This window comes from Mytilus trossulus, chromosome 5 (genome assembly GCF_036588685.1).
Source record: "Mytilus trossulus isolate FHL-02 chromosome 5, PNRI_Mtr1.1.1.hap1, whole genome shotgun sequence".
Classification (NCBI taxonomy): domain Eukaryota; kingdom Metazoa; phylum Mollusca; class Bivalvia; order Mytilida; family Mytilidae; genus Mytilus; species Mytilus trossulus.
The window spans coordinates 69,061,551-69,072,894 of record NC_086377.1 but is presented as its reverse complement, the minus strand read 5'-3'; the positions used below and the strand labels follow the sequence as shown (position 1 = coordinate 69,072,894).

The following is an 11,344-nucleotide window of genomic DNA, read 5'->3' as shown; positions in this document are numbered from 1 at the left end:
ACATTGCCGATGTAAACTCTCAAATCAATCAGCGTGTTCGTAGAAAGTTGATGTTTTTGTGTTCTGTTAAATTGTTCCTGTTAAAATTGTTATACGATGATGACTGATGTACCCATATTTTGACTATTTTATTTATAGTGGTTATTTATTTAACGCACCAATGTAAATATAACGGAATTTTATGAGACGGTTATTTAAGTTAGAGTGTTATCCACCATTTGAAAATTCCTGTACCAAATAAGGAATATGATAGTCAATGTCAATTTGTTTTAGATGCGTTTTGTTACTTGATTTTGTCATGTGATTAATGGATTTTCCTAATTGAAGTTTAGTATTTTTGTGATTTTACTTTTCTTACTTCCTGTGATTACAACCCCAAGGGTGACTGGGGTATAATAATATGGTCACTCGGTCTTCTCCCGACTGGATATATAGTTTAATATATTTATTTATATATTAACATGGTAATTACAGTATATAATCACAGGCACTTGTTTCTAAAAAAAAAATTTCCTATATACCTTAATATATTAAGGTATATAGGAATATTTTTTTTGAGACAAGTGCCTGTGTATATAATCAAGGAATTTATTAACCTGCAATTAAAGGGAAACTTCGCAAAATAATCAAAAATTGATATTATTTTCATTCTGTATAAAAATACTCAAATTCATATATATTAAAGTTTTATTCCAATAGATAAGCGATCACCATCGATTTTAAATTTTGAGTATCAATTTTCTCCGTTCAGCCATTTTGTTTTCTTTCCCGATGTATAACACCGATATGTCTATAAACCACAAAGAAACAAAACTATAGTAACCGATGTAGTCGTAATTGCGTGTCGATATCTTGTCAATGGTACGGTTGTTTTGTCCGACTAACTAACTTGATACGGGAAATATTCTTTTTTTTTAATTACCGTGGTCTGTTGTTTTTAAACTGTTAATATTGGAATGAGGTATAAAGTCAAAGTTGAAATCTGAAAATGATGTTCCGTGAAAATTGTTTTCGAAAATCTAATTTGTTCATAATTCTTTAAAGTAATAAACTTTTTTTCAAATAAATTCTGATCTCCCCTCATCTGATCACCAGCATGACTAAAGGTTTTACTTCCAAAGGTATTGTGAGGGGTGTGAGGTGACACGTCTAGGTATTCAAGCGATTTCCTGTCGGGCTTGCAAGTTCATGCATCATTTCACTTCTGCAGGTATTGATCAGTGTACACGGCTGATAACATTTAACTTTCCATTTTGAACTATCAGATGTATAATATACAACTCTGTCTTACTTGTCATTACCAAACTCATACGTTTGTTTATAAATAACATTTTTGGTGTAAAGAATATTATTCATAAAAATATAAATAATGTCAATGCAATAACATCAAATCCACTACATTCACCCCCAGATAATACAGATGTTGACCAAGATCACATGCCTGTCTCGACAACAAAAAGGAGAAATTTGTAGAATAAAGCGATTCAAGTACACAAGATTCTTCTGAAAATGGGTAGAGAACATATTTGACTTTACTCCAGGATGTTGGATTCATCAGGAGCAAGTAGGTTTACAACCACATTATTATTAAATCTTTTTAAACTGAACAAAATGATGTCCCTTTTAAGATGTAATTTGTACTTTAAAGTCATTTGGACACACTGGAACTTTTTATCCCAACACATTTTTAAGAATTTGGGATATAGTCAGCATGTGTCCGCCGTTATTATCGGCATCTGTGTCAGAAACTTTCATTCCCCTTGGGGATCATATATATCCGGTGTTAAAAAGAAGTTAACATTGACCTGTTTTATTATCAATGATAACAATTTATTACTTTCTTGCTGCGCATGTAGTTTTGTTATTTTATATTTAAATACATTGTAGGTTTGAAATTTTGCCAATTCTGTTATATTTTATACTTTTTTGGCATATGGTGCAATGTTATCTTCTCTTGACATGCTTGAAATTTAAGGTTTCATTTGTAAAAACTTTCATTTTAACAAAAACTTCTAGAACTAAAGGAGTAGGGGCTATAACAGCCTAAAATGGCCCCAGATTTTCAAAAAAATTAAAAGTTATATTTTGCCGATTTTTTGCGATAATTTACTAAAACATGATTCATAGAGTTGAGAAGTGTTGTTGCAATAAAAAAAAAACATGTTGATGACGTCATAATGGTGGGTGTTAATGACGTCAAATTATAGAAATGTACAAAAAATAACAAAAATACTATGTTCTTTCTCTATTTTGACCAACGCACCATGCTTGCACCAAAGAAAAAAAATAATATGTTGTTAAGCATGTACTTTTTAAACATCCCCTAAAAATTCTTTTTGGTGCAAGCTTGGTGCGATACTTTATTTTAACTTTTTCATTTTCAAGCAGTGCAATACTAGCCTAGGATAGTGGCTTTATAGTGAGATTCTTCTACCAAAACCCGATTTGTGCATTCCTATTTCTTGAATATTCTTAACTTTTAATTACCAAAAAATTAAAACATGTCTAGAAACATTAAGAATGTATTCAAATTATTTATTGAGACTTAGTACGTAAAAAAAATCTTACTGAAAAACAACGAATTTGTACGGTGACTTCTAGATAGTAGACTGCGATAACGGATAAGCCCGGATTAAAAAAAAAGCCAATTTTGCCAAAAATAACTTTGCTTATCTTATTGGGTTATAGTGCCTCAATCTTGATAATAATTTGTAGTAGATCGTTGTACTAAGATCTATAATGGTACAAAATACAGTCATTCAAGTCTAGAGGTTTCGGAACTCCGGTTTAAACTTTCCGCACTTGTGGTTCGATCATGATTATCATGATTATGCGGATCTGCAAAGTGGTGACATAAATACTGTAGCAACAAATCTGAAATATCGGTATGATTACGTTTATTGTAAGCAGAAAGATGAAGAATATGGTGCTGTTTGACTTAATTGGAGGTAAATATGAGAAATGTAAAAAAAAAAAAATGTTAGAAATAGTTAAAGAATTGAAGTTAGAATCGATCAATGAAGCGAACATGAATTTAAAACAAAATGAACACAACGCTATATTTCTTTTTACATTCCAGTGAGAAATTTCATTCAAAAGTATTTATCTCGATCTTTACAAAATCAAAGCGAAAGAAACCGGCAAATAAAGTACTAAGAAAAACTGGGGGAAAAAAAGAAAACTAGTCGGTATCTGTGTGTTTGTAGTAACAGACCAAGGTTTTTGCAATAAATGTTGTTTTCATAGCTGCGATCGTTAGATCGTGGCGTTTGGAAAATGCCGTCTGAGATCGAACCTCACACATGCCGAAATATTTTCTTTTTTGTTTTTTTCTTTCAAAAGAAACGGAGTTGTATAATTTATGTTACATGACAACATTAAATAATGTTTTTAACGAACTCAATTATTTTCACTTTGTTGATTAAACTCTTTATAGACTATCTGTAATAAAATCCGATGAAGTCATACTCGGGTATCAGAGCGAAAATTAACAGCTTCTTTAAATGAGATTGTTTTTATACTACAATAAAAAAAAAACTATATTCTGTTTCAGACTCTTTTTTTATGAAGAAGATAGAAGAAACATATTAATCTACCAATATTAAAAGACAAGGTATGTGTGATAATACGCCTATATCTAAAGTAATCATTATACTGCAATACGAAGTTTCATTATACCACATCTATTCTTTGTGCATGCTTTAAACAGTGTAAATCAGAGCATACTAGTTGCACATACAATGGTGCATCTCAAAGGATAGGACAATTTACAGCGATTCGCATACGTCTACTAGTATATAAATAATTAAAACTGTTTATGGTTCTCTTTTCGTCTTATTTTTATTCAAATCGCATTCTCTATTAACAAGAAATATAACAGATTTGAGCTCTACGAGTAGTTGAAGCAGATAAATCACAGAATAAAATATAAAATAAAATAGAATAGATATGATTAAATACGAATACTAACATTCACGTTTTCTTTTATTATTCAAATGTAACAATTTGTAATTCATTGTCTCTTTTAGTTGTAGTGTGTTGTTAGTTTGCCGTCTACTCCATGATTTCTTCATATTTGAACGGGTTTAATTTTAAGCTGAATTTAAAACAGTACACGCACAGTTTCAAAATAGAAAAAAATATTAATGATTTACTTGTAATTGAAATTGAATTTCTTTGTTAATACCAATAATATTCTATTTCATCTTTCAGGATATGTCTAAAGTAGCACGATTTACGTGTGTTCTCTGTACTAAGAGGACAAAACATCATGATAGACGGTTTCTTGGTGGAGAAAGTAATAAAGGACTACGCAAATACTTGTACAAATATTTTTTCCTTATTGTTGATAGTTGTGATGTTATATGTGGAGCATGTAGACGTAATTATTACAGACAATATGATGACAAGTCAATTACCAATGCTAAACCAGACAAACAGGTACTACCAGCAGCAAGCACATCACAACAGACACTTGTTTCGCCTAAAACTATAACGTTGTCGCTGTCTTCAATAGGTGGAAGCCACTCAACCTGCTTCGTTTGCAGGAAACGAGGTCCTAAACTAATTGTTGTTTCTTCCTCAACAAGGCTAACTACATTTATACAAAATAATATTATAATACCTGCAGGAGCGAGATGTTGCCCTGGTCATATTTCTGATGAGAATTTCAGTGAACAAGCCATTGAATGTTTATCTGACTTAAGAAAAACAACAGATTTTAACCGAAGTGATATTTTGGACCTTCTTCAAAAAATAAGAATGCTACTCCTAAAAAATGAAGACAAAAGATTGAATTTTGATAAAGACTCCACATTAAGTGATGCAGAGTATATCAGTTTAACAGGCATTGATAAAACATCATTCAGTGATTTAGCATCACATCTCGTCTCAATTAGAGATACGAAGGTGCGTAGTTCAAGGACATGCTTAGGCATTTTTTTGACAAAAATGCGGTCAGGTATGTCCAACAAACTTATGGCAACTATTTTTAACGTAGGAAAAGATTCGATCCGCCGAGCAGTTACAACAGTCAGAAAAAATCTTATGCAGACATTCGTACCAAAGCACTTAGGATTCAACCATATTTCTAGAGAGAACTTAATTGAAAACCATACTAGACCTCTTGCCCAGACATTATTTGGCAATGAATTCAAGCCTGCAATTCTTGTAATTGACGGAACATACATATATATCCAGAAAAGCGGTCAATTTCAGTTTCAACGCCGTACATTTAGCATGCATAAGCATCGGCCTCTTGTCAAACCCATGGTTTTCGTAACCACTACAGGTTATTTTGTCAGCGTTATGGGTCCATACCTGGCAGATAGTAAAAATAATGACGCCAATATACTTAAGCATATAATTGCCTCAGACAATGAGCAGATTAAAAGTTGGTTGCAGAAAGATGATGTTTTCATTGTTGACCGTGGATTTCGGGACTCAATTGATCTGCTTGAGGAATTAGGAATACAAACAGAAATGCCTTCGTTCTTAAAGAAAGTCCAGGCACAGTTTACCACAGAAGAAAGCAATACTTCAAGATTAATAACAAAGATTCGCTGGGTAGTTGAATCCGCAAATGGCAGAATTAAGACATGGGTGTTCTTCAACCATGTGATGCCTAACTCACAAATACCGTATATTGGAGATTACCTACGCATTGTATGCTCAATATGCAACAAGTATTTCAAACCACTTAGTTCTGGTGATCCAGAGGAAGACCAACTACTTGGATGTAAAATGATTTATCTTTCTAAGCAAAATAATCTCCTTAAAGAAAAAATTGAGTCGGAAAATCTTGACCGCATTAGATCTAATTCTACTACTTGGTGTAAGATTGATGCTGCGTCTATTGAATTTCCTTCTATTACTGAAGAAGATCTCAGAAACCTTACCTTAGGCGTTTACCAGATAAAATTGGCTAAATCATACGTAGCTGAACATGTTACTGAAAACAGTGACTTTGAGGTACTAGTACATAAACAGGAAAACAATTTGATATGTGCAAAAATCCAAAGTAGACATGTTTCATCTAAAGCTCATTTGTTATGGATTCAATACGATGAAGTGACTGTTCTTGGCTGGTTCTGCAAATGTCGTGCTGGAGCAAGAGTAGTTGGTATGTGTGCACACGTTTCGGCAGTTATCTGGTATTTAGGGTATGCTCGCTGTTTGGACATACCCTATTGTTCTGGTGACGATTGGACAAAATATCTCATAGATGCACGTAATATGCCAGAACCCGAAATTATTGATGAAAGTGATGAAAGTGACTGCGTTGAAGAATGATTGTGTAGCTCATGTCAACTTTTATGTTATGTGCTAAAATATTTTTATATCATGATGTTAGCAATCTATTATATTAAATCTTTCTTTGTTGAGAGATATGACAACAAAAAGGTTACACATGTTCAACCCCTTTCACGAATTCAAGAGTATGATATCTTACATAGAAGAAATCTTCAATAAATATGTTGAATTGGGCCTTATACTAGTGCATTTTATTCGTCTTTGAGTTTGACTGTTCATTTGGTATATATTGTCCCGCTTTTTTTAACATCTTGGTATTGTAATTAAAGTTTTTAATGTTATAGTCATATTTAAAATATTAATGTATATATATGTAGTATGTCTGTATTACTGAAAACCATCTGTTCATTTACATAACTTAGAATTTAATCACTTTTAAAGGGTTTCATTCCATAAAAAGTTCTATTGAATAAATAAATAGAACTTGTTAAATAGCAATGAATAGTGGTTTACACAGACGTTCTTTTCACCACAACAAACATAAGTTACAGCAGCCATCAGTAATTGTGGTGGGCATTTGAGGCATTTTCGTTCCTTCAAATTACAATTTTAACATATTGATGTTGTTGATAGGTAGCGGTTACTGTGGAAATACAGAATGCTGTGTTTTAACTCTGTTGAACAGTTTCTAATTAAACTATTTGCAGTTGTTCTTGTTCAAAATGACATATGCATACACACAGCCGGACACACAGAAAAAAATACAGATATACTAGATGAAATAATATAAACATATTCTACAAATTCTTTACGTTTCAAGACTATTGGTTAATTTGTGGTTAAATATACATGAACTAATGTCATTTTCAAGAAGCATCGAACAAACTGTCTGCTATTTCAGAAACAACAATTAAAAAAAGACTTTTGATTTTTTAAGATGAAACAAAATTTCCACACACGGTAAAAAAAGGGTAAGATTTTGTATCATCATACTTTTGAAACCATGGTAACATATGCTATGGTAAATACAAATAATCGAGACCACAAAAGAGAAAGTATCTAACTATTTATTCTTATAACGTCTTTTTGTGTGTTTTGTATATAATAAGGTATCTTTGTTTTGAATTTTTAACTCAAATACGTGCAATAATAACAACACTAGTTTCAAAATTGATTAAAAATTCGTTTTTGGGATAAATAAAGGGGTTCACTTTGATGACGTCATACACAGTGATTTCAAGTAATATATACAAAATATATATATTTTTGGAAAGCAGACACCTATAGGATATTTTGAGAAAAAAATTGTCTACTTTTGAAGTGGGGCCGATTTTGACCCTTAAAGCCCCTACTCCTTTAAAGGTAAACGATATAAGCTCCAAGAAACATATGTTTTAATCTAAACAATTTTCTTTACAGTTTGGAAAAGCTTTACCAATGTTTGTGTACTTGTTGATACCTTCTCAGACTGCAATAACTTTAAGTATAAGTATGTAGCACATATTTTGAAGCCCAAGTTTTCGGCAGAAGGGTCCAATAATAGGCGATTTGAAGTTCAGTGTATACAGCTTACCTAAAATACTCAAGAGCTGTTGCAAGTATGTATTGTTCTTTAACTCTCACTTTTTTGTATTTTAGTTGAGTTGCAAATTGGATAAGTTTAGCTTATCGTCTGGTGAATTTCTGGGTGGTTATTGTGTTTTTAGCTCACCTTGCCACACCACTGGGCCACATTGAACAAAACTTGGCAGGGATACTTCCTGGATAGTCCTGTGCCATATTGAACAAAACTTGACAGGGATACTTCCTGGATGGTCCTCTTCACCTTACCACACCACTGGGCCATATTGAACATAACTTGGCAGGGATACTTCCTGGATGGTCCTCTTCACCTTACCACACCACCGGGCCATATTGAACATAACTTGGCAGGGATACTTCCTGGATTGTCCTCTTTCAGATTAATATCCGTCGACTGCAATTGATAAAAAAAGACCCTAAATTGACAAATGATGAAACGAACAGGCTGGTTTATGCTCAAAACATTAAACGGAAAATAAAAAGGTTATTCAGGATATATATGAAGATTTATCTCGGTTATCACGATTATTTTATCGCAATTATCATCATAATCATGTCTGCCAGTCTAAATTTATTCAATAAATATATATATTCTAATCGAGCAGTTCAATTATATTTTCCATAAATTAAACCTTTTTATTGCAGGCTGCAAGATAAGAAATTCAGTAACTGTTACTGTGTTACTATACGTCTTGTTTTCCATTTGATTCTGTCAGATGACGGAACGGTATCTTACTTGAGTGCCAGTTCTCATCCAAAAGCTTTTATGAAAAACTGATGGCTTGACAACGCCTAAGTTTTAAGTTTTCTGAATTCCTTGTGACTAAGGAAGTAAGTTATTTACATTTTATAGAATAGGTGAATGGTAAATTGATGTCTTAGTTCACCCAGATTTATTTTTCAATAACACGTTATATTTCCAAGCATATATTAATTCAATAATACGTTATTTCTTAAATGAGTTAAAATGACCCAGAAAAATAGCATGAAAATTTAAATGAGAGAAGATTGTTTCCAATTGAGCTGGGGAAAGAGATAAGACTCCAGAAATGTCTGGTACGGTATGTTACCACAGATGGAGATGGACGTTCAGCTAAAGGTATTGAGGAAGCCCTTACAGCTGTGGAACCAATGTTGAAAGTAGAAAGACTGGTAGACCATGTACATTTGGGACAGTCTCAATTCAGGGCCTCTTTGCGAGCTCAATACACCCCAGAAATGTTCCATGGGAAAACCAAAGAGAAAAATGAACAACTTAAAGACAGTGTTTGGCAAAGATCTAAAGTGCAGATGCTCCATGACATTAAATCAACTGGTGGAGGAATATTACAAACACATTAATGAAATAAGCAAAGACTTACTGAAGTGCCCGATGCTTTGATGGTGATTGCACCCAGTGTCATGAATATTCCATTGTCTGTAAAGGTGATGATGCACTCAACTGGTGGAGTCGTTCACATTACTTGTATACATACTAGATCACTGCCCTGCAAATGGATAAAACATAAATTTGCAGTCCCTTATTTTCTCAGCAGCTTCCACTGCACACAAGAGGACACCAACATGGGAGCAGACGTCTCCAATTCTAGCCATACAAGTGCAGTGTTCAGATATTACACTTCCGTCCTTGTCAGCAATTACCTCTGGCATCAACGAGCTGTCATTCTTTCTCTGTGAATGTTTCACTTTAGTTAAAAATACACTTCTGTAATTGATTATCAAGTCTTTTACACATCCGCTTATAAAATAGTTGTAAGCTAGCAGGGATGTGTAAGCCTTTAGTTCTTGTAGTGTATAGGAACTTTGACTGTAAACTAGGTAGTTGACAATGCCCGGGTAGCATACCTCCGGCCATTTTTCGATGTCTGCTTTAGCCATTCACGTTTCTCAATTGAATACGAATCAGTTTTTTTTTGCATAATCTCTTACATGTGTATATTCATTTTATATTTTTCTTTTATTGTTATATAAAAAAAGAAGCTGTGGTATGATTGCCAATGAGACAACTATCCACTAAAGACCAAAATGACACAAACATTAACAACTATAGGTCCCCGTACGGCCTTCAACAATGAGCAAAGCTTATACCGCATAATCAGCTATAAAAGGCCCCGATAAGACAATGTAAAACAATTCAAACGAGAAAACTAACGGCCTTATTTATGTAAAAAAAATATTCCTCTTGATTGTTTTCCTCATTTTTGTCGAGCCTGGGAGTTACAGCAAAGTTAGGCGAGACACTGGGTTCCGCGGAACCCTTACACAGTTTTTTTTGTTCGGCTCAACTATTTACTTGATAAATTGAAAACTTATGCAAATGGTGTTTTTGAAATAAAACACCTCGTTTTTGCGAAGAAAATTGCAGTTTTGTTTGTTTCTATTAACTTTAAAAAAATGTGTTACTATAGTAAACAATACAGTAAACATTTATCGCCTTCTCTAAACTCTTCATTAAAGGCTGTGGATTTATATAAAAATCTTGGTTTATTTGCCACAAAGTACTCTTTTTCTATTAAATGTAATGCAACAGTAAATAATAATATTTGGTCTTGTTATCGTACAAAGTCAGAATATTTCATACATCGTCTCGCTTCAGATTCTATCATTTTTATATATTAATGCTACAGGTTGAAATAATGACAACAAACAAAAAACCATTACTGAAAGATGAAATATATGGGTCAAGTGAAATACTTGTATAATGAGTCACAAAAACAGAGGTGTGTTCGAATATCACACCTATTTGTTGTTGAGTGGTCGACGTCTTGCACAATAACAAATGACACTTATAAAGTTAAGAGGGACCATTCAAAACCGAAGTATATGAGTATTCTTACAGGTCAAAAAGTAATTGACAATATAAGAGATTTTCGGCGAACCATTGTTTTTTTAACAAGTTGGCGGGGCTATAGATGAAACACATATTCCAATAGTGGCACTACATGATAATCTGACTGATTATCACAACAGAAAAGGGTTGTTTTCACTGGTCGAGCAGTTGTAGATGCAAATTATCGCTTTACCAACGTCTATGTCGGATGGCCAGGCCGAGTCTATGATTCGAGCATATTCAGTAACTCCGACACTTATCAGCAAGGAAAGAATGAAGAGCTATTTCCTCAGCATACAGTTAATATTAATGGAATTGAGATACCTGTATTTTTGTTGGGTGGTACCGCATATCATTTGAAATCTTGGCTCCTAAGATCATTTTCCATGTTCGGAAATTTAACTTATGATCAAAAGACTTTTAATTACAAGCATTCAAGGACACATGGTTGTGGAAGGATCATCTGGTAGATAGAAAGGGAGATGCTTGTTTTTGGGCTTTGTGGTATTCAGATATTTTATTTAAATATACTCATCACGTGACAATTTGTATCGGAGATGCCGTCAAAATGGCGATAAGTCGAGATGGGATAGTGGGATTTGAATTTTTATTTTAATCTAGAAGAATTGATCAATAATTTTAATTAATATATGATTTTTTACATCAAATAAACATAATAAT

At 33.1% G+C, this 11,344-nt stretch overlaps 1 protein-coding gene across 1 annotated transcript; it reads left to right on the top strand.

Moving 5' to 3' along the window:
• The first annotated feature begins 4,215 nt into the window (after positions 1–4,215).
• Positions 4,216–6,291, top strand: LOC134718244 (uncharacterized). The gene has a single exon (XM_063580739.1). The coding sequence runs from the start codon at positions 4,216–4,218 to the stop codon at positions 6,289–6,291; it is 2,076 nt and encodes a 691-aa protein (XP_063436809.1).
• The last annotated feature ends 5,053 nt before the right edge of the window (positions 6,292–11,344 follow it).

What these genes read in the sequence shown, in the direction of transcription:
- LOC134718244 (XM_063580739.1), top strand. Translation starts at nt 4,216, where the DNA reads ATGTCTAAAGTAGCACGATTTACGTGTGTTCTCTGTACTAAGAGGACA.